This window comes from Ciona intestinalis, unplaced genomic scaffold (assembly GCF_000224145.3).
Source record: "Ciona intestinalis unplaced genomic scaffold, KH HT000034.2, whole genome shotgun sequence".
Taxonomy (NCBI): Eukaryota; Metazoa; Chordata; class Ascidiacea; order Phlebobranchia; family Cionidae; genus Ciona; species Ciona intestinalis.
The window spans coordinates 196,153-220,259 of NW_004190356.2; the positions used below are offsets into that span (position 1 = coordinate 196,153).

A 24,107-nucleotide genomic window follows, 5' to 3' on the forward strand; every position below is an offset into this window, starting at 1 on the left:
TTCGGACAAGCCCTCAGTAGCGCGATTCCACGTTTGTTTCCGTTTTAGCAGAGCGATAATTAAAGGACTTGCGAATTACGTGTCCATTTTCATCATCATGTTTTATTTCCTATGCACATTTTGTTTCAGCGATGACGTGCGAAGCAAGAATGTAACTTCTATCACCGAAAATTGCCATCTTTATGCCTTGAAGACAGACAATATCTTCCAATTTTTTCACAAGTTCTGTTTCACACACGCATTTTGGTGGCTCTTGCATAGGGAAAGCTCCCCTTTCAAGAAATACTCACCGGGCCCCCCACCGGGCGTGTTTTAGTATGACTCGTAACACCGGGTCCTCACCGGGTCCGACCGGGCCCCACCGGGCCCCGCACCGGGCGTGTTTTAGTATATTTTTTTCCACCGGGCCCCGCCGGGCGTGTTTTAGTAGGACCCGTAAAATCTCAATTTAAAAACTTTCACTCTTCTCGCTGCGGGGGATTTTTTAGACATCAATATATGTATTTTTCCGATTTAAAGAAGATTAGTAAAATGACCACGTTACCAAAGAGCATTTGTAGATTGTATAATGTTGTCACACAAAGAATTCAACACAGGTAAAAAGTAGGTTCCGCTTAAAAACCATTCAACGAGTTCTCGTAGTTTTTTATACAGTTTATTATATTTATCCCACCACACATGAAACTGTTAAATAATGTGACTTCAAACAAGTTTGTTAAAATCCATTACAGTTTCTGTAATAGCAGTAAACAATGTTTATTCTAACCAAATGCTAAAAAAATATAGTATTAGCTTTTAAATAAATTTATACTTTTACAATGCATTACCCATTTGTTGCTATTTATTCCAGGTCAGTCCATCTTGGTCAAGCTGTTGAAATAAAGAAACGAAAAATTCGAGTTGGTTCAAAAAACTTTATGGAAATTCCAATAAAAGGAACCATAGAATATGTTTCTCGTCAACTCTCCGATCCATTTGTTAAGATGAGGCATTTGGAAGGTTACAGGTTTAAAACATGAATTAGTATAGACAAAAATATATATATATACATTATTTTTTCTCGATTCATTATGTTTTTTATTTATTTTTTATTTCTAAGACTTCCAAGATATATTAATTTCAACATTCACGTACAGTTTAAAATATAAATACCATAGACTGGTAGTTCCTGATAAGATATCGTGAAAGATGAATATTTATTTCATGCATGAATGCCTGTGCAAGCAATAAAAGTTGCCTGCAAAGACATACATTTGTAAATATTGTTAAAATATATAATATATCGTTAACATTTTAATATGGATTTTGTTGATTGTTAACATAATAAAATAAAATTAAAAAGCATGCAACGCAAATGATGCAGTACTAATACATGAAACGACTTACCGTCGTTTTCCCCCTAATACCAAGTATGTAAGATTTTTATCAAAAAATCATTTGAACCTAGGTGTCGAAGCGCTTACAAGTTGATGGATATTGTTGAAAAACATGATTTGTTGAAACCTGGAATGAAAGTTGTTGATCTTGGAGCAGCACCAGGATCTTGGTCACAAGTAGCAGCAGAGAGGGTTATAAACAAAGATGGTAATTTAGTAAGGCGTTTGGGGAAATAAATTTTGCATACCTATAACTTTGACATGATTCGACTATGATTATATAAGCGCCACACAATTTCCATTTTCCAGAACAGCTTTAACTCTTAAAAGATGTACATTATGTCTAGCAACAACAGTATATATAAATATATATTACCACTGTGTTTTAATTAATATCAATCTGTGATTTGATTTTTTGTTGCAGTAGTAACGTAAGCAACAAAAGGGAATAGGTTATAGAAATTGTAAGATATTTTAACTTTGTTTCATTACATTAGATCTGGTCTCTATAGATCTGGTGTTATGTCGCAGATGTTATTGTTACCATATAATACAATGTGATTATGTGCTGTATTGTAAACGATGTCGAAATCACTCTTAGTCTAATAGAAAGTGTTTGTGTAGATTGTTTGATATATTTTACACCGGGGATACTTAACTATGAAATAAGCTACTCCTTATTCGCTTAAGTTATATCTACTTTGTATTGTTAAGTAGCTGTACTTCTCACTCAGATGATGGTTTGGTAATCGCCGTTGATTTACTTAAATTCCCCCCACTTGATGGCGTAACACAAATCACAGGAGATTTCACCAAAAAGGAAACACAGGATGAAATTAAAGCTTTGCTTGGAACGGTAAGTATCATCAAGTTGTTCAGTTTAATAATATTATAAGAAAAATGAGTGTGGCCATTTCAGATTGTGTATGAAATGGCCTTTTGTGTAACAAGGCCATTACAGTTTGTATAACGTTATAGCATAGAGTGTATAGTTGCATAATGGTTGGAATCTTTGAATTACCTACTTTGTAACCAAGTATTAGAAACCAGATTCAATAAACAATGCTGCGACAATTGGGGTTGTACGTCGTCAGGCAGGACATAGTAATTGTCCTCAACGCTCTGATTCAGAGTAACCAATAATAAATAGTTGATTTAATTTAGTACATACCAGTTAGTTATTATTACATTGAGCAATCCCCCACTCTCTATGGTTAAATTTGAAATAATGATGAGTAATTCATAATGACAGACTGACAGTGATATAAAGTTTAAGAAGACAAGTTGAGTGAATGAATTTAACTTACTTTATCCCCATGTGGCTGGAAAATGACAGTGGTTATAACACCGGTGTTCTGTTTCATAGACCTCATGCCAACTTACAAGTTACCAATTATGTTACTTTGTGGGCGATTATTTTTCAGAATCTTTTTATGTTCCCCATAGTGAGGGTTGAGGATATTTAACTGCTCTTTAAAAGCTTTTAATCAATTCAATGAAACTAAGTTGTTAAATCTTACGACAGGAAGAAAACAGATTTGTGGACATTGTACTTTGTGATGCTGCTCCAAGTGCTTCTGGATTTAAAAATAAAGATCATTTAGCGATAGTTCAAATTATAGCAGCTGCAACTAACTTTACATTAAAGGTATAAACACTAAAGTGTATTTCTATTTATTCTGCTTTAACTTAATATTTACTATTAAACCACTCTGTAAGTTTGTAATGATATTGATACCTTCATAAATATAAAATTAGATGGTCGCAAAATAAACGATGACATTTCATTTATTTTCGAATGGTAAGGTAATGTTAAACATTATAACATTTCATACACCTGACTAGTTACCATGTATATGTCCGTCACCACTCTGACCAAGAGATGCGGCTACCGTTATGAGTTTGTGTCCATGGATACAACACCTAATGGCAATTACTCCAACTGAGTAGTCCCTTATCGGTTGTCTAAAGACTCTAAACAGCCATATATAACAAAAAATATGAAAATAAGTTAACCTCAAAAGTGACAACTAGCATTGCTGGACCACGAGACGAAAATAAGTTTCATTACATTTATTTGAATGTAACTTACTTTATCCTCGCGTGGCCGGAAAACGACAGTCGTTATCACACAGGTTTAACACCTCGTGCCAGCTTACGAGTTACCATGTATGTTACTTTCTGGGTAATTATTTTTTGGGGGATTTTTTGTTTATTTTTTATGTATGGCTGTTAATTTAGACAACCCATTAATGACCACTGGGTTGGAGCAATTGCCGTTAAGTGTCTTGCACAAGGACACATACGCCCACAATGGTAGCAGCGACGTACCTTGAACCCATTACCTCTGGGTTAGAGGCAGGCCGCTAACCACGGCGCCGGATATTTATTCATGTTCAACTCGTTAGGTGTGTTTCACTGTTTTACATTATAGCCAAAGCAATTGCTATAGGTAATATCTTTTGCCAGGAACACATGCAAACAATTTTAATTTTTTCAGATGCTTGCCAATCATGGGAATTTTCTTTTCAAGATTCTAGACGGAACTGAAACAATGAAAATTAAAAAGTTTCTGTCATTACATTTTATGAGTGTTGCATCTTTGAAACCAAAAGCAAGTCGCTCAGAATCTGCTGAACATTTTATCCTTTGTAAAAATTACAATAGGCAGGAAAATATATCGTAAAATTTTTATTTTTTTTGAAACACCTATTTATTGCAACAATTTTGAATTCCAACATTAAAATGTCATAATAAAGCAATTAAATTATTGTTCTGTAAAGTTTGCACTGAGTGGTATGCCTAAACTAATGTTTCTTAACCCTGTATTACAACCTTAAAGTGGGTTACCACTTGACTTGGTCAGGTTGGCTAATATGATGGTTCACCAACTGCAAAAATCCCATTTAAGTAAAGTTCTATGTAGGCCTAAAGGAACTTGTAAAATTCAGTTTGGAAATTGGATCACAAAGTTTTGGCATTAAATTATGTCTAAATACTGGTTTCCCTCTACAAAGGCTCAAAAGCAATAGTTTCAAAAATAGTGATAAAATGAAACTTATTAAACGGTAAATGTTTTAAATAATACATAATACTACTTTTAAAATAATTGCACTTACAAAATAAAATCGAAGATAATAAAATCAAATTCTGCACCAGCTTTCACCAATATATGTTTTAATGTAGTAAAATTCAAGTCATTGCATTTGCAATTTAGGTTAAAAGGTTTTCGCAGTTTTTGTGAGTTTATGTTATAAAAACTCTTTTTGCATGGGATTCAGGTTTTGTGTGAAGTTTTAAGGTGATCAAAAATTTATTACTTAAAATATGTTAGCTATTATTTTTAAACTAGTAGAAATATATGCAAAGACAAAATATCTACTATTTATTTTTCATCTTTTTAACTTTGTTTGAATCATTAACGAAACCTTCTTGTACCAAAACGCTTCTTGTAACATTATTAATATGTTTAAATCTATCTGGTCCAAGTTGAATTCCACCATACCACCTACTAACTACTACAAGCACATTTCTAACATTAAGAATCTGCATCAAATGAAGCATCCGTCCTCCAGCTGCTGTTTCACCATCATCATTACAGTCTTGAATAAAAACAGACTTTTCGTCATCAAAAATACGGTAAGCAGAAATATTATGAGTGGCATGTTCTATTTTGCGGTTTTTTAAAAGTTTAGAAATTACTAATTTCACATCGTTCGCGCTGTGCACTTCAGCAAGATGACCCTGAAATGTACTTTTGCGATCTGTGAGTGCCTCCCCATGCTTTATTACAGGAACAACATCACTTTGAGTGACACATGCCTTATCCTCGCATGGTGGTGTATCACTAGTTCCTTGAGCAGCACAAATTTCCAGAAAAAAATCCCTCACTACTTCAATCCATAGAAATAGTATACACTCTCCGACATTCTCATTGTAGATGTGTTTAAGCTTGAGTTCCAATTCCCGTATTTCGGAGTCTTTAGCGTATTTTGCTGTTATAGTAAACTCTGGGGCATTTTCTGACGGGTAGTTAGGTGGAAGCATCAAACGAAAAACAAGTTTTTGGTTCGATTCTGTAACACTGAACGAAAATACTCTTGAATATTCATCGATAACCCGCCAATCCTCACCGTAGATCGCTGAAATAGCTTCTATTTCTTCAGCTTGACGTGTAACATTATCCATTTTCAATAATTGTTAACATTTTAGAAACTCATTCTGTATTCCATCAAAATTCCCCTACAATGAGAAAAATTATTTGTTGCACATGTTCTATGTTGCCTATAAGAGCAAGGGATCACTGGAAAGTATATACTTCCTGGTTGTAAGACAATTTCCAATAAGCTATGCAGTGCACTTGCACCAGCACATTTTCTCGTTGCTTTCACCTGTTTTGCCATATAATATTTATAGTTTTTCACTTTAATTCGTAATTAGCCTGTGAACTTTGCTTTGCTGGCCGGTCGGAACGTAATTTAACAGGTAATGCCATTCTGGATTATGGACTCTGCCATAAAGATAAACAATGCTAAATGCAAACTAATTTCTTTGCCCAATAACGCCCGGTATAAATGGACTAGGCAGAACGAATAGGCTATATAACACGACACGGACTTAATTTTTGCAGCCAGAGGTATCTATAATCTTATTAAATTCGAACTAAGGACAGTGTTTATATTCTATATGTGTTCATGAAACGTTTACCAATTTTATAATTACGAATTGTACCTTAACCACAAAATGTCTTATATTTCAAAATTAAAAATATAGTGGGCATGGCCTACTATCTTTAGTAGGCCATGAGTGGGGTGGGGAAGATGGGACACCTTTATAGTATATATTATCCAAACATCCTTATCGTGTTTTGAACAATTTAGAACGGTCTATGAGAGTTATTTGGGTCCTATGTTTTTCTTGTTCTTGGTATTTGTCTATGCAGGAACGTATTTCAGAGACTCACATAATATTTTTCACAACACCGGATCATATGTCATGCCACACTGACAGCTATGGTATAACGTAAACAAATGTCATGAATCATATTCTATAATTAATTTATTACAAAATTACTCGATACATTTCAATTTAAACATTACTGTGTAAATTTAACTTCAGCTTCTGTAATTAAAAGGATTTTTCACAGAGCTGCATGTAGCTTCGTTGACTTTGGTGATTGCTGATCCCCTAAAATTATAAAACTTAATATTTTTTTGTTGCTTTTCATCTACACTTGATTTGTGAAACGGGAAAATAATGGATAGAATCGTCAAGTTTGAAATATGAAACATTAGGTTCTCAAACTTAAGGTCTGTATCACTTGATTTTAAATTAGTGCTAATAAAACCACTATGGTTTAAAATTCTTTATAAAAGCAGTATTTTTTGAACTATGAGAAACCTTGTATATAACCGCCTGCTAACGCAAACAAACAAAAATTGTCTACAATAAATGTAAAATGACAGACTTTACTTACAAATGACATGCAGCAACTCGCATACCGCATTCATTAGCATACCACACCAAATTTGAACCGTCTGAACCACATACTGGCTTGATGTGTCTCGGACAAGGTCTAAAATTGAACATATACTCGTTTATAAACAAGTAACGGAGTTACTTTAATATCATGAGGCATAAGTATAAAAATACAGCTGTTACGTAAAGGCTATATTTGTTTTTAAAAAAAATGTTTTCATTTAACATATTTTACTCTTTTCCAAAATAATACAAAATTTAAGCTAGCAACATTCTGTCCTTGATAGATTGTCCATATTTAAATTCAAAGGTTAAGACGCTTAGAAAATAACAACTCACATGAAACATTTTGGCAGTGCATCCACTGACGAAGCAGCAAGAAGTACAACTAAAACTAACGCGAATGTAACTTTCATCTTTTAGTTCTGAAGCAGTGTAACCTTCGGCAAATTGATTTGAGATTTATATAGCGAGTGCTATCTGTAAACAGGCATTGAAATTTGAGATACTGCCTTTGTATGAATCAACGCTGTGCTTGTCGCTCGATGTGAGCAAACAAAAACCGTGATGCGTCACAAAAGTCCACAATGACGCATTGCTGATAACAACATCTGCCCCTGCTAGTCAATGCGTTGTATTGCGTTTTTTTTTGTGCTGAAGTGGCAAAATCACAATAAATGTTGCAACTTAGCAAAGAGTTAAATAATATTTACTGAGCCAACGACCGATGCCCCTCGGCAGGTCGAAACTTTAATTGATTTTACGCAGTTCACAAATCGTACAACAGTATCCTGTAAAGTGTAAATAGGTATGGAGAATGGACCATAAATTTTTAAACAAACACGAAACATGACCTACGCAATACATTAAGATATATAAAACACAAGTACAGTATTTATTTAAGTACTATCAGAAAAGCAAGTACAAGTTCCACAGCACTGCACAAACATATCCATTACTTGGGCGCATTTTATCGTAGGCCCTACTGTATTCCATGCACACCTCAAAACTATTCAATATCGCGTGATATATAGTTGCGTTAAAAGGTTTACAAAATGTGACAGACAATTTATTTCTATCAATGCAAGTCAGCACCCTAGATCATCGCTTCTCTAGTCGCTGTAAATGGACTAAGTCAACACAGGGCTTTTCACTGTTTAAAATTCCCGCGCCTGTATTTGTGGGGCGCGAACTAGGTGAGAAGATCATGTAAGAACAAACTGCGAAATTCTATCTCACGTTGGGGTATATAACTCAACAACTGCTGCAAAAATGTTATTTTAAGGTCTGTATAAGTAAGCGAAGGCTTACCAATTAAGCACCCAAGCGTATAGTAGGTGGTCTCTTGGATTCTCAGTGGCAATTCGGGACACATGAGTAATTAAATGATGCAAAAAATATTATTGTAAAGGGTGCAATAATGGATTTTTTAGTTGGTTACAGATTGACTCGTTGCACGTTTTGAAAAGCCAAATGCGCCGCTCTCGGAACTGTCAGAGTAAATTAGACTAAAACGGATGCGTTTGGGGTTGAACCGGTTCATGGCGCATGAGTTATTCTATTTGATGCATATTAGAGGAGAGGAAACCAAGTGTCGGCGAAAGCCCACAACGATATCAAATTCCCACCGCGTCTAAATACTTTTGGACGGAAAGTAGGAAAGTCTCAATAAAAAAGTTTCGCGCTTTCAAAAAATGGCCAATAAACGACCAGCAACTGTTGCAGCTGCAATGGTGCAACTTTGAGCAGAACTAGTGACAATATTGAAGTTCCTGTTGAGAAGTTATGATCTAGTTTAAATTATGTTATTACATGATTCTTATCATGATTAACATGACATGTAAATTAGTGAGTTTAGTTGTAAACATGACCTTATTTCGCAGAACATATGTTCAATTATAGTTAGCAGCTATTTGCAGAAACATGGCTGCTACTAGGTCCTTGATATTATTTGCCTTAATTGGAAGTGCATTGGGCCAACGAACAAGTATGAGTAAGTATAATATATATGTATGTATATAGTACTGTGGGGTAAGATGGGACATCTTTGGCACATAATATCTCGGGTTTTATACAATCAACGGCGGTATAAGTCGCGAGGATACGGTTTGATAATTTCCTAAATGTTCTTTCTTTAATACCAAGTGGGACGATTTTTTTAATTGCGCGCATACAAATTTTGTTTTAAAGCATATTTAAAAATTCAATATTCCACTTTAATGCGATATTTTATAAACATAGTGGTTTTACGGGATTCTATTCTACACTTGTATGTACTGAATTACACTAACGAGATTTATTTAAATTTGTTTACAGGATATTCGGATTGGTTCGCTGTCCGGCCTCGTACAATGTTAATGGCAAGGACTGTATTCAAGCTTACTGGCGCCAATAGCGACCAATGCGCAATGGAATGTCTGTCTATGAGAGGACGCTGTTTGTCGTTTGATTACCACAGACAGACGCGTTCGTGTTTTGGTCGAGCAAATGGAGATGAAGTTTTAAGATCAAATAGTGACCCAAGCATTCGTGGGAACGACAACTATGACTTTTACGTTACATCATTGGGTAGGAAAACATGTTCAAATTTTAACGTAAAAATACTAAAGTTTGTATTAGGAGATAAGCAAGTAAACGTATTTAACAAATTTAGGTAACTCTTATTATGTTAAACATTTTAAATTGAAGTAAAATTGTTGTTTCAGAGCGAGTCCACGCAGCTGTACGCAACTATCAAGTAAGCCGCGACCGTGATCGAGAGCGCCCACCGCCGGCACGGCGTCCAGAACCACCCAGACGACAAAGAGTAAACCGGCCACCAACCGGGGTGTTTCAAGGTTCGGAAAATCGGTTTGTTTTAAAATAAACCTATCTTTCTGAAACAAAACTTTAAACTGCTAAATATTTTAACACTATTAAATATTATTGATTTTTTTGCGATATTGTGAAGAAAATTAAAGTAAACAAATTCATTCCCAGACCAGCGCAGCCAAGAGAAGACTACCGTTATAGACCAAGACGACCGACTACAACAACGGTTATGCCGAGAACAACAACAAGAGCTACAACAACAACAAGAGCAACAACAACAAGAAGACCAACAACAACAAGAGCAACAACAACAAGACCAACAACAACAACGGAACCACACACGACAACAAGAAGACAACGTAGACCGACAAGACCACAAACCGTACGCTATTATCCACGCACAAAGCCAACAAGATACCCAAATTCAAAAACAAGAATACCTACAACACAAAGAACTACAACTGAAAGATACACTACTAGACCGCAATATAGAACACGTGGACCAACAACCGAAACATATTTTCCAACAAGATCGGCACCAACATTTTGGGCAACGACACGAAGACAAAGAAGGACAACAACTCGGTCTAGAACTTTACCATATTACCCTCGCACCAGAGCACGTACAACAGAGCAACCAAGGACAGAACGTATTATCTACACGCGACCAACGACAAAAAGAAGTCCAACAACAGAGCCACAAGTTTCTACAAGAAAACGAGAGCGTTCGACGTTCCCAACAACGACAAGATACACCACACCTAGAAAAGGTAAGCAACAGTATAGGCGTTATAACAGTTTCAGTTTAATTTTAAAACATCATTTCTTAAAGTATAGACTTCTTTGTACTACAGTCAAAAAGTTTACGTAAATGACGATTTAAATGGTTCAGCCAATGCGTCGAAACAAAACGTATATAACTGTACTTAACAAAAAAGTATTGTTTTTTTCTATCAGCTTGTGAAGAAAGCGTTGGAATCGAAGCTGGGGTGATTCCAGATTCAGCATTTTCGTCAAGTTCAAATTATCCCTCATATACACCAGAGAAGGCGCGCTTGAATAATGGATATGGTTGGAGGGCAAAAACGAATGATTTGAACCAATATTTGGAGGTTTGGGCGAAATTATAATTAAGAACATGTTAGTTGAGGTTCTGCGAACAACATACACCAAGCACAGCACGGTCTATTGTTGAGCATTATACGTATATATATATATACATATATATTGAGTACTGTTGGTGAAGATCGGACACCTTTAGCACATAATATCCAAATGTTTCAAGTGTCTATGGTAGTCGTGAGAATACGGTTTTACAATTCTTTGAATGTCTTTTGTTTACTACCAAATGGGACGAGAAAATAGAATACAAAGGTGTCTCACCTCCCCCCCACTCCACTATATATAGGCGTAAACCACTTCATTTATATAATGCGTCCTCATAGACCGAAATTGCCTAAGTTTAAATAGCGTATCGCTTTATATACACAATTAACTTATTGCGAAGATTGATCTTGGAGATGACGTAACAATCACAAGTATTGCGACACAAGGTTATTCTTACTTTTTTTCATCGAGTTACGTCACGAAGTACAAGGTGGAATACCAAAACAGTCGTACAAGAGGTTTCGTTGCTTACCAAGAAATAACAGGAGTTGACAAGGTATTGTGACTGGTTTGTAACTTTGCTTTGCTGTATGCTTGGACAAGCTTATACTGGTGCCAGTAGTAAGCATTAACATGTTTTTACCAATTCTCCTATGAAAACAATTGGTTTGTGTATACTGTATTAGTATATAGTGTATAACCATCAGACAAATGGTGTATCGTGTATGCTGACTGTTTGGTACAGCACAGGCGTCACACCAACGATACATTTTTGGTGTGGTTATATCCCATATAGTGTTAATTTGGTATTTATATATTTAAAAAAATAGTTGCCTGTTAGTCACATGACTACGCGAACAGTCGTAGGCACGTTACAATATACAAAGAATATAGTAGGTTGGGAAGACAGATCACTTTTAGCATATCCAAATATCCTAATCATCTTTTATAAAAATAAGAACTGCCTATAGGAGTTGTGAGCATACAGTTTTATAACTCTTTGATTGTTCTTTGTTTACTACCACATGGGACGAGAAAACAAAATGAAAAGTTCCTCCACCCTTCTCTATAACAAGAAATTTCTATTTTAGATATTCAACGGCAACAACGGTGGTTCCAAAGTTGTAACTAACCATTTCCAGCGACCAATCACAGCTAGAATAATTCGAATCAGACCAACTAAGTGGTACAGCAACATTAGTCTCAAGGTGGAATTGTATCACTCATGTTCTGAATCTTTCGTAGGTTAAAAACATTGCGATTGAGAAAATGCTTTGGTCTCATATACCCGCGGTTTTAAATATTTCAGTATTTTTAACAGCTAGGCTGCCAATTGTACTTTTACCTACCGCAAAACCAATATAGACAAAATGGATAATCCAATTATTGTACATTTGTTAAACACATGATCGCTATTCGAAAATAAACGAAATTCGAAATTTGCACAAATTATATATTTTACAAAAAGAGACTTTAAAAGTGGAATAAATTTAAGGGCATTACGATGTTACATCGAAAATAGCTATTTTACACGACAAGGTGTACAAGAATACAGAATAGAATATCATCCTTTATTGTGGTATATATACAGACGCAATAAATATAAAATGATTTCTATTGTTATGTATAGCTGTAAAAGCTCACCCCCAGGCGATATTTGTATTATGATACAACTACATGGGTTTTACTGCCAAGAGAGAAGCAGAAGGTAAATGGCGATTTCTTGTACAAGTTAGTCGTTATGCGTGTTTATATTAGTTAGTAACTTCGTATTTATATGTTTGTTGTTGTTTGCATAAAACATTAACATTGGTTCAGTACAATGTCTATAGCATAAATGATATAAAAGATAAAAAGATATAGACGAATGGTGGAAATCAAGTATTGGTACCTATATATGAAGGGGTTGGTATTCTGTATTCTGTTGTAAAAGGTTTATTAGCCTTCTAATACTGGCAGTATGTATTTGGCATTTTAACAGACGTAAAACTACTACACTTGTAGAAAATAGTTTTAAATATCTATACGCAACTGTTGTAAAAAAATTGTATGTTTTGAACATCTGGGAGAAGATGGGACGCCTTTAGCACATAATATCCAACTATCCTAATCGTGTTTTAAACAATTAACAACGGACTATAGAAGTCGTGAGGATAGGAGTTTAATAATTCTCTGAATAATTTTTGTTTACTATCAAATGGGACGAGAAAATAGAACAAAAAGGTGTCCCATCTTTCCCACCCTACTATACAACAACTGCGTTTCAATTATCAAAAGCCTGTCTAACACCTATACATTTCTTTGATTACGGTAACAAAGTTCATACAGGATGTACCTACTGCTAATTGGTACTTTATTGCTACCTCTCGTATCTTCCTGTCCGCTTGGTTGTAGTTGTATTGAGAAAAGATTCCTTGCAATTTGCGATGCGGCCGATTTTGGAAGCGTTCCCGTTGGATTGCCGTCTGATATAACGGTAAGTTCATTTTGCACTTCTGCAGTACTATGTGCCAATATATTATATAAGCGTATATACATCAGAATTATATGCTTTTAATGTTCTGCCTTAATTACTCAGCAGTGCTCCTTATATATGCCATTATCAGTGCGTCAAAGTACTACCGACAAGCCATTAAAAACGGGGTGTCTACATTGGCAGCCAAACACAAATTACTAAAAAGTATCGTTCCTAAAGCTGAACAATTGGTAACGAACCGCCAAGTTGTCGCGAAATTGTATAAAGAATAAATATTTTATTTTTTACTTCTGATACTATGGTTGACCAGACACTTGATGTTGTAGTATATTAATGTGGGGGAAGATGGGACACTTTCACCACATAACATCCAAATATCCTGAACGTGTTTTAAGAAAATAACAACGCTATATAGAAGTGGCGAAGACACAGACTTATAATTCTTGTTATTTGCTGACTAATTTGTTCACTAAAAAATAAAATAAAACATGTCCCATTTTACCCCAACCTACTAGTTATTTACAAAAGAGTATACGCATGCAAAATACGAAGAAACCTGCCTCTATTTCAAATACGGAGCTCTTACGATGCAAATTAAAAAAAAAACATTATCGTTTTGGAAACTAAACCAACATTTAATATATTATATTATTGTACAGTATACCACAATTACAACATAAAAATCAATGTTTGTTGGTTGGATACCCCAAATAACACGCTTACCAATGTTCAACACAGGAGTTATCCCTCAGCAAGAATCGAATAAAACTACTTAGCGACAACTCTATTCCTGCTAACTTGGGTCTCATCAAGCTTGACTTATCAGAAAATCAGATTTTTGACATCTCAACGCTTGCCTTCGGTGCTCGAAACTCGGCCTTACAGCAAGCACTCACTACTCTAACACTGCATTCAAACCAAATAACTCTTGTTCCCACCGAAGCGCTACAAAATCTGCGCTTTCTTCAAGACCTTTCGCTTGGCGGGAATTCTATAAAGTGGATGCGAGCAGAGTCGTTTACTGGATTGACACGCCTGAATAACCTCGATTTGTCCAGTAATGGTTTGGATCAGTTAGCAGCAGATGCTTTCAAAGTAAGAGTACATTTTATCGGTCATATTCATAATAGTGTGGGGGAAGCTGGGACACCTTCAGCACAGAATATCCTTATCGTGTTTTAAACAATTAACAACGGTCTAAGGGAGTCGTGAGGATACGATTTTATAATTCTTTGCACTTTCTTTGTTGGCTCCCAGATGTGACGAGAACAATGATAAAGTGTCCCTTCTTCCCCCACCCTACTATACAATAAGAGTCATTGATAATATTTTTTACAAATTTGCATGGATGATTAAGCGGGTACGATGTATATTTACACAGTGTGCAATATAAGACATAAGTAATCTTCCGCCTTTGCAGGCTAAATATAATAATAGTGAAATTTACATAATATGGTGCATTTCGTCTGAGTTTAACAGTGTTAAAGTATATATAGCCTTATTAAAAGAAATCGACATCACTTTTCCAACGGATATTTTATATTATTTTTATGATATATACCAGCACAGATATGCTAATTTTTAATCGCCTTTGTTTTCTTTACATGTATCTTTCGCAGCTAAATTGTATTCATTATTATGCTTTTCAGGGTTTAGATAATTTACAATCGCTAAATTTGTCGGAAAATTCACTGAAAATCCTTTCACCGGGAATGCTTCGTCATCTTACATCACTATCTACGGTAATAAAAACGTGAATCATCAAAAAGTTTTAGCGCTCGGCCTTTTACACTGTTTAAAACGAAATAATCATTGAAAACTAGTAAAAATCGAACACCACATGTAACAGCATAAAAAATAACCCTCAATGAGTAATAGTTCTTGAAAATTGCCCATGTAACAATGTAAACGCGTACATAAATGTATGGCATTGCCTAAGTCCTATTTAAAACTATTCTGTTTGAATTTCCCGCTTTCCTAATGTATTTACCATTTGTTTTAAAGGTCATAAAACACACAAAAAAGGATAGTAGGGTGGGAAAATAGGACACCTTTTTGTTCTGTTTTTTTTCTCGTCTAATTTGGTAGTAAACAAGGAACATTCAAAGCAATATAAAACCATATCCCCACGACTCCCATGGACTGTTGCTAATTGGTTAAACCAAGATCAGAATATTTGGATATTATGTACTAAAGGTGCCCCGTCTTCCCCACCCTACATATATATTTTTTGTTCCCTTCTTATACATTTATAACACGTACCTCATTTTAGCTGGACTTGTCAAGAAACTCAATACGAATGATATCTCCTGGATCACTCAGTCACTTTACTCGCCTTGATGAGTTGTTTTTAACTGCAAATCGCATTTCTGCGTTGGATCCGGGAATATTTACCACGATATCTCACAATTTAAAGTTGCTTGACCTTACACGAAATGAGGTCACGTCGTTAAAACATGGAGTGTTCCGGGTAACTGATCTTTCTGTGCTACTTTGGTTTTTATTATTACATCCTTTTGGCTTTAATAAAGAGCCCCCTAGGTTGCAAGTACTCCTGCAGTTTAAAAAACAAATATGTTGATGGTAACATTTTGTATATGGTTCTCGTACATTTTTGTAGTAAACAAAGAACATTTAAAGAATTATAAAACCTTGTCCTCGCGACTTTCATAGACCGTTGTTAAATGTTTAAAACACGATCAGGATATTTATATATTTTGTGCTAAAGGTGTCCCATCTTCCCCCACCCCACTACATATAGGAAGCTTTATATTAAATAATGCTTTATATTTACCCTTACCAATTTCAGGGTTGCAATCAACTTATAACGTTGAAACTGGGCCATAATATGATGAGTTACATTTCTGAAGAGAATGAATATCCTTTTCAAGGCCTGTACAAGTTGCGTGTCCTTAGACTCGATTCTAACCGATTAATATCCTTGCCCGCAACGTCAAAAGCTTGGAATGATTTGAAAAACTTGCAAGAGCTTTACCTTTCTGGAAACTTGCTTCAAATATTGCCGGAATTTGAACCTATTACTATGCTTCCCGGCTTACAAAAACTCGATATCAGTGCAAACTTGCTGTCTACTTTAAAAGCGGGCTCATTTCGGTGCTTTCCCAATTTGGAGAATTTGGACGTTTCGAACAACGTTATTTCTGAGGTGGGTACTGGAACTTTTGGGAGGAATAAAATTTTAAAAGTGGTCAACATGGTACGAAACCGATTGAAAACACCAAACATAACGTGGTTTACAAGACCAAGCACAGCTGAGGTCCCTGCGACAAGCTATGTGTTCCACCTAGCGACCAACCCGTGGACATGCGACTGCCGAGCAGTGGCGTTCGCGGCTTCAGTTTTGGATTTAAAAGAAAATGTGAAAATAAATATGAACGAAATGACATGCCATGAACCAAGCCCACTCAGAGGACGAAACTTTACCTGGCTTGCCACAGAAGCAAAAATGGATTGTAAGGAAAAATACAACTTTACATTTTTAACTATTTTGTTGTTCGTTGTTATAGTTTTCTTTTGTGGGGCTGCATTATTACGTTATTACGCATGCAAAACTAAAGAAGGGTTTCAAAAGCCGATTTCTAAATATTTATAAGTATATCTTCTATGCAGAACCGAATTGTTAAATAATATATTTTTTATAAGAACCAAAAAATGTCATTCATGTGAAAATGTTTATTCAATCACTGTTGTTTCCTTTCCATGTAAACACAAAATGCGTTTTGTGCTGTGACAAAAAAACACGTTATTACTATATTTAAAAACTTTGTACTTAAGTAAGAATTAAATAAGTATGCAATTTTCGATCTTGCGTTACATATATATAAAATTACAAATTTATCGTGTTTGAGTTTGCTTATAAGAGTGCTATTTTCGACAACATGCAAATTTATATTCAAAATAATTTGTACCAATTATATTGAATTAATTTTTCTTTATTAAAGAGTGACAATACGTGACATAAGTGCGTGTGTACTAATCGAGAATTGTATGGCCCCAATAAAGGTTTTTTACTGCATTCAATTTAAAGTAGAAAGATTTTAGAAAGATAGATATCCAACAAAAACATTTTTGGTTTAATGGTACAAATAAGTGACCAAGGGGCTCTTAAATACATTTGTTTAAGTGCGTAAAGCTAGTAAGGTAAATGCTTACTACAACTAAATTACTTCACAACAAAAATAAACGAAACAATTGTAAAATATAACTTAGTGCATGAGAAATGAAACTTTGAAAAATGATAAAATGGACACACGCAAGGCACTATAACTACAAACATTTCATAAACTTCAAAGCATACTAACTCTTTGTTTAATTGGTAAAACTAAACTTTTTTATGAAAAAAGCATTGTAGATATGTTGAAAATACGAACGGTAAACTGTGCAATAGAGAAACGGGTGAAATTTCTTGCAATCTGTCTTCTGTTGTGTCGCAAATAACTTGAGGCAAAACTTTAAAATGTGAAAGACCGTGACGTCACTGCGCAGTTTCAATAGAGTTCGCATGGTTTGCCTGTTATAAATAAACATTAAACAGATAATGATGTTTAAGTTTGTATACATTACTAAGTAATAATTAACATAACTAATCGACTTGTATTTCGTAATGGAATTTAAGAGTTGAACTGTGTTGTTGTTTCGAACGGAACTTAATGCCTTTCACTACACGTGGTTTTATGTGGCCATGATAAATTCCGCGTTCTCCGCTTAGCGGGCCTTTTAAATTAACGATCTGTTTTCGAAGTAAGTTCCCATATAACAACAACTTCAACAGTGCTGCACTGTAATAACAAACTCACAAAACAGACAGAAAACAGGTAATTGGTTTGGTACCTGTGTGTACAACAAAACTGGACAAACAAAATGGCCCTTACAAATGAATTATTCTGTAATTTATCCCAAATCAAAGCTCTTTGACACGATTTTACACCTATACGTAATTTTCAAACGGCGGCCATGAGTACTGGCTTTGAATATAAACAACATAATTCATTGCCTTTTGTTACACACAGTACAATACAGCTATATAACACTCGTACGTGACTACAGTTTTGTATAATTGCTAAAACGTATAAGCGACGTCGTAGAGTATCACAGTATCTAGCAATTAAAGTAATTTCCATTAATTACTTTGCAAACAAAAGAAACTTTTGTATGTAATTGGTGGAATTTTCGCTTTAAAAAGCAACATGACCTTTGTAAAAATTTACTTAAAGTGGTTCAATTATAACCTGTATGTCTACATCGCAAAAAGTTTCGTATAAATTATTGAATGAGAAAAATTCTCATGAAACATGATCGTCAATGGCGACCAGTATAGGAAATGACGTATTTTTATGAATTCCACTACTGACTAAATATAATTCGGGAGTTTCCGTGTTGGTCTATACATAGCACTTAAAATACCAAACGTCAAACAGTTTAACCTCTGATAAAATACGCAGACTATTAGCAGACATAGAAAACACACTTTTCAATGACTTTGAAACTTCTGTTATCGTGCGTGTGTTTTTGGTTTCACTAAATGTTTAAAAAACGTTGTAGTGTCAGAATATAATGCCAAAAATGTATACGTATACTTCTATGAACCCATTGTAAATGCTAATTTCCATTTAAAACTAAATTATGCATTAGGGTTTCACGTGACAAGAGAAAGAACCCTTGTTTTCACTTCGACGAGTAAATTGGTTGCCTTATTTTAGAAAAGTGAAAAATTAATTATTTAAACGAGACGCCGCCATTTTATCTTCACATGTCGATGTAGTTGCTACATATGCTATAGTTATGAAATATAAATAGACCTTGTGATTTGTGAACAATGGGCTACAGTTTAATATACAGTCAAGGGTCTTACTCGTTTAGAATACATGCAAATCAGTTCTCAAGCACGCACTTTACGTAAATACCCGCTAGTAGTATGCAGATCTAATGACACTGTTCTAACACCGCTGGGTTTCAGCCGCAAGCCAAACAAAAATTGGTAAAATTACGGAAAGATGCGATATACTTTAAACACCGATTGCAAAGAGGTTATTTCATTGATATCTTGATTTATAGTTTTAAACCTTAACAATCTTGAATGTCAATTACTTTTAAAGGGACATTTACGTTATATACTTTAGGTTAAAATTATTACTTACCGACGCTACGTTGCTTGGCCAGCGTTGTACGAAACTATATTTCCGGAAATAGAAGAAACGATTCCGTTTTCAGAATTGTCTGGTTCATATCCGTGATTTTGGAACGCGTACTGGTTGTTGCTGTTATTAGAGTTTTCCTCTATCACAATATCCGCATTCACTGCAGGCAAATCACGTTGCGATGATTGTGTCGAAACATCCGACATTATTACGTCATCGCTGGAATTCATTGCACCTGGTAAGTCGCGCTCAAATGCAAGATTCGACAAACCAATTGTTTTTCCTGCGGAAAGCGCCGCTATTTCGACGTTTGTAGCTTCCACAATGTTATCAGAATTTTCCCAATTATCTTTCTTCTTTTCAAGAGCAGGTATCGTCAACATATACCATAAAAATAGGAACAAGATACCAAAGAAAATAGAAGTTCCACCAATATACCCGATCAAATCAGATTTTGCAAAACCGCCAACAATACCAGCAATCATCATTGGTACGCCCACTAACATAAACACCACGCCAACAATGAATATTAATATACATTGCTTTAGGTCGGGTTTTTGCTTAGTTAGAGAGCAACACGACGCCATTTGCAAAAGTTTATTCAAATTTTGGAGTCATGCCTATACCTTCCAACACCTGCAATAAAATAAAATTTAAAATGAAAACAAACTTTTAAAACTTGATTTACTACTTGGGCGGCTTTACTACACGACTTGCTGAACACGAAAAAATGTGCGCTGTGACGTTGCAATGCGTATTTCTACATCTCTTACGCGTTAATACTGCAGTGTACACTTTATGTACAGTTAAAGACGTATTCAAAGTGTATGTGACACACACATTTTTTTGAATGTAACTTTTTGAATGTAACTTACTTCACACATGCGCAACTTTGACGGTGGCTCCTACTGCTGGAGCCATTAAATATTTGTCTGTCATTTAAGTCCACTAGCTTCAAATACCCCTGATGCTTCACAGCTTTTTTGTTTACAACAACAAACTATACGATGACAATATGACACAAGCAAATGTTACGTCATTGGTTCCGTTCTACTCATAAGAATTCATTTCACAATGTGGATACGTGTTGAGCTGTTATGACGTATAATAATACGCCATGCCTGGTTATTTTCACACGTTTATAACATTTTCTATTAGGAACGAAATAGTTTACACTTTACAGGATATTTAACTGTTAATTTAACCACGTATAACGTATTGAACTCCTGACTTTGGTCTGCAGTGTCCTATACTCTTATCCAACTCTGTGCTAAATATACCTGGGTGTTTATTCCTAAACTATGTACAGCAGGCATTCATATACCAGACTGCTGTCTTTTTACGCCAGCGTTTGCATATATAATTCAGCAGCCGTCAAGTACAAGGTATCTCGGGCTAGAAAATTAAGAGGTTGTGAAATATATTTACGTATTTATTCCACTATGTTATACATCAGAATTTTATAAACAGGATAGTGAAGTACTTTAACATACACAAAGTACAAACCTGTTTCACTTTGAATACTTATTATTAAAAAAATAAACAAACCATCTGAATATCCATTAATATAAAAAATAATCAACTGAATAGTTATATGACTATGTTCATTATTCACACGATATTTTATATCCGGTTTTGTAACTGAGCTAACGTGTTTCTCCATTCAGCTTTCTTTTTGTAACTGTACTAAATAGGGCTACAAAAACGTATGTAGTATCCTGTTAATACGTATGGTACAAAACACAAAGTATTTACTCAACCGTTGCCTAAACCTAGGGTATGTCGACACCTTATATACCTGACATAAAACAGTTTGTGGCCTCGCCTTTATTTGAGGCACACCGACAACAAAAGCATGGAACGCTCGACTGATTTTACCTGTACCTTGCTTGTACTGAACCAGGATGTAAGACTATAAACTCTCTTCAAGGCGGTTTTGGCCAAGATAGCTCCGGTTTCAGATTAACTGGTTGTCAAATTTGATTTCTGTATTTTGGAATATCGCATTTCATTCAATTGTCTCGACTGTTACTATGTCACAATAATATAGTACAACGTAAAAGCAATTCAGCCGCAGGCAACATACATTGAGTTACAACGCCAGTTCTAAACTAAACCGGTGCTTTTCCAGTTTATGAAAAAAAACTGAGACAAAATCTTTGTCCGTACAACCAACCTTTTTAACGTTGTCTGATGTCCAATGGCGGATAACAAACGTATTTATTCAGTTACTGGTTATGAATAATTGCATGACATGCGTGTTTTGGTATTGCTGCACGTTTTGCGTGCATGAAACACACGATCTACATATAAAGTAATATCAACAAATCCGTTTCGCCAATTTATTTTGCATATTGCAGTAACGAAAATTGAAATCAAACAAAAAGTATTACATAAATTAATCATTTTTGAATGTTTTATAGTTTTATTCAACATAATACAACTGTAATCATTTTTGTGAAATAACAGTGGGGAAAGATGGGACACTTAAGCACATATTGTACAATATTACCAAGTGCAAAATTAAAAAAAAGTCTGACGAAGTGTTTCACTTCTCCTATCCTACTACATACTGCCTAAAAACTCAAAACATAACTAATTTTATAAGACGTATTTGCCGCGCATTTCCTTGAACCATAAAAATACTGTTTGTTGGATCATGAGAATAAAACAACCATGATGCTTTGCCACGCGGCCAAATCACATGGTTCTCTACGGCCTAAATTAAAAGCAATACTTTAAAACATTTAAATCTCTTAAAAATAATTAACTACAAAGTTCCTATATATGGTATAACTTGTAACTGGAAATGAGGTGTAAAAAACAAAAAAAAGCGTTATACAACTGTCGCTGCCTCCCCATTTATTCATTTTTTTTTCTCCCACGCCTCCATTCGGAGACCAGAATACTCAACACCACATTTTTTTTTTTTTATTGCAATAAAAATTACGCGAACAACAGTACGGTTGCAGTAACAACATTAACAAACGGCTGCACCCCATTTCATAAAATGTGTGGAAGTAAGACCACTTATTTTGGCTATTTGGTATTCAGTGGCTTGGATACTTTCCATTTCACCATTTATTCATTTATTAAACAGAATTTATAAAATTGATCTACAGCGCTCCTAGTGTTAGAATTTGAAATTTATAAAATGATTGTAACTTATTTATCGGCGGAAAACTACCGTCGTTATTCCCCGGATGCTGTTCTGTTTCATACACCTTCTCCCTCCAAACGAGTCATGACATATAGTAGTGTGGGTGAAGATGGGACATCTCTGCATTCTATTTTCTTGTCGCAAGCAGTTGGTAGTAAACAAAGATACTTTAAAGAATGAAAAAACTTCCATAGACCGTTGTTAGTTGATTAAAACACGATCAGGATATTTATATATCACGTGCTAAAGGTATCCCATCTTCCCCCACCCTACTATATGTAACTTTGTTCGTGATTGAGTTTTTGCTTTGTTTTTGTATAGCTGACAATTTTAAAAACCTTTTACTGGCCACTGGGTTGTGGCAGTGACCGTTAAAGTGTCTTGCATAGGAAACGGACGCTGATGACAATGGTTGCGATATATCAAAAGGTTTATATGTTTTTTCCGAAGTGTTTTTAATTAACGACATAATCTTTGAATACCGTTTTTCGAAAATTGACATGGTTCTTAATAAAAGTATGCAGCAATAAACCTGCAGCAATTCTAGCGTTATAAAATAAAAATAAATAGAACCGCTAGAAGTCAGTAGTGGGTAAATGGTATAACTTATTTATTCTGGTTTGCCGGAAAACCCACAGTCGGTATACTACGATTTTATATCATACACGTCGTAACCACTTACGAATTAACATGCACGTATCAAATTTAGCTTTATTAAGTTGTGGATTTTTCCTTTTTTCCTTTTTGCTAACAGTTTACAGCACGCAAGGCACGCATAAAGTTACGTATACTATTGGGTTAAAGTGCTATAAATTGTATTACCCCCATACGCTAGGAATTGTATCAAGTAAACTAAAAAGTTTATAACTAGTTTCCTGTGATGTTTTAACCACAGCCTTTAAAGTTTTACCACACGCTGTTTTTGAATCTAAAACACAGCAGGTCTAGTGCAAACGTTTACTTTTTTTCTTTGGTTTCTGTAATAATTTTCTATTTGTTAAACCCAGGACCCGTTTAATTTAAATTAACCTAACCACTGTTACTAATTATAATATTTCTTAATTTGCTGTAACCAGACTAACCAACACAAAAAAAAACAACGATAACGATTTTCCAAACTGTGTTTGGATTAAAACGTATTTTTTATTTAAACAGTTAACAACAACTTCTTTTAAAAACTTCTGTGCGAACAGTTTGCAACCCTGGTATGTAAAGTAGAGGATGGGGAAAGATAGGACACATAAAGCACATAATTTCCAAATATCCGAAACGTGTTTAAACAATTAACAACGGTCTATTGAAGTGGTGAGAATACGGTTTTAAAATTCATTGCGTTTGCTTGCTTTACTTCCAAATGGGGCAAGAAAATAGAATGAAATCGTGTCCCGTCTTTCCACATCCTGCTATAATTGTGACTTTTTGTGCCTGTTGTTGATAGTTTCGCATTACCTGAAGCATTGTAAAGTCGTGCTTTCAAAGTTTTTTTAATTACTCTACTCAATTTCTTTAATTACTGGCAAATTACAAGTAAACATAAAGGA

The 24,107-nt window shown here is 34.9% G+C and overlaps 6 protein-coding genes and 1 long non-coding RNA gene across 8 annotated transcripts; 3 read left to right on the plus strand and 4 right to left on the minus strand.

Moving 5' to 3' along the window:
- Positions 1 to 31: 31 nt before the first annotated feature.
- On the minus strand, positions 32 to 10,911 carry LOC113474916. Its single transcript, XR_003396634.1, has 3 exons — positions 10,901 to 10,911; positions 1,373 to 1,381; positions 32 to 225 (listed from the first exon to the last, which is right to left on the minus strand). It is a non-coding gene; the product is annotated as an uncharacterized LOC113474916 (long non-coding RNA).
- On the plus strand, positions 414 to 4,154 carry LOC100176611 (ribosomal RNA large subunit methyltransferase E-like). Of its 2 annotated transcripts, none has more exons than XM_002124816.4 (6): positions 414 to 596; positions 851 to 1,006; positions 1,448 to 1,584; positions 2,111 to 2,232; positions 2,902 to 3,024; positions 3,877 to 4,154. In XM_002124816.4, the coding sequence occupies exons 1-6, from the start codon at positions 499 to 501 to the stop codon at positions 4,060 to 4,062; spliced, it is 822 nt and encodes a 273-aa protein (XP_002124852.1). In that variant the 5' UTR covers positions 414 to 498; the 3' UTR covers positions 4,063 to 4,154. The 2 variants fall into 2 exon arrangements, with proteins under 2 accessions (XP_002124852.1, XP_009861024.1); XM_009862722.3 differs by having other exon boundaries at positions 2,114 to 2,232; positions 3,877 to 4,149.
- LOC104266461 (protein IMPACT-like) lies at positions 4,542 to 5,600 on the minus strand. The gene has a single exon (XM_026837928.1). The coding sequence runs from the start codon at positions 5,562 to 5,564 to the stop codon at positions 4,758 to 4,760; it is 807 nt and encodes a 268-aa protein (XP_026693729.1). The 5' UTR covers positions 5,565 to 5,600; the 3' UTR covers positions 4,542 to 4,757.
- LOC100183105 (ovoinhibitor-like) lies at positions 6,417 to 14,180 on the minus strand. The gene is made up of 4 exons (XM_002119075.5): positions 13,972 to 14,180; positions 7,194 to 7,334; positions 6,853 to 6,951; positions 6,417 to 6,563 (listed from the first exon to the last, which is right to left on the minus strand). The coding sequence occupies exons 2-4, from the start codon at positions 7,268 to 7,270 to the stop codon at positions 6,491 to 6,493; spliced, it is 249 nt and encodes an 82-aa protein (XP_002119111.1). The 5' UTR covers positions 7,271 to 7,334; positions 13,972 to 14,180; the 3' UTR covers positions 6,417 to 6,490.
- On the plus strand, positions 8,687 to 12,215 carry LOC100183690 (putative uncharacterized protein DDB_G0268364). Its single transcript, XM_002123965.5, has 7 exons — positions 8,687 to 8,847; positions 9,171 to 9,422; positions 9,560 to 9,691; positions 9,834 to 10,435; positions 10,623 to 10,777; positions 11,173 to 11,328; positions 11,864 to 12,215. Exons 1-5 carry the CDS (start codon positions 8,778 to 8,780, stop codon positions 10,656 to 10,658), a joined length of 1,092 nt encoding a protein of 363 aa, XP_002124001.1. The 5' UTR covers positions 8,687 to 8,777; the 3' UTR covers positions 10,659 to 10,777; positions 11,173 to 11,328; positions 11,864 to 12,215.
- On the plus strand, positions 12,964 to 17,434 carry LOC100178932 (phospholipase A2 inhibitor). Its single transcript, XM_009862723.2, has 5 exons — positions 12,964 to 13,248; positions 13,987 to 14,343; positions 14,898 to 14,990; positions 15,521 to 15,718; positions 16,058 to 17,434. Exons 1-5 carry the CDS (start codon positions 13,102 to 13,104, stop codon positions 16,859 to 16,861), a joined length of 1,599 nt encoding a protein of 532 aa, XP_009861025.1. The 5' UTR covers positions 12,964 to 13,101; the 3' UTR covers positions 16,862 to 17,434.
- Positions 17,181 to 20,059, minus strand: LOC100181331. Its single transcript, XM_018815142.2, has 2 exons — positions 19,407 to 20,059; positions 17,181 to 17,779 (listed from the first exon to the last, which is right to left on the minus strand). The coding sequence occupies exon 1, from the start codon at positions 19,991 to 19,993 to the stop codon at positions 19,412 to 19,414; it is 582 nt and encodes a 193-aa protein (XP_018670687.1). The 5' UTR covers positions 19,994 to 20,059; the 3' UTR covers positions 17,181 to 17,779; positions 19,407 to 19,411.
- Positions 20,060 to 24,107: the final 4,048 nt, after the last annotated feature.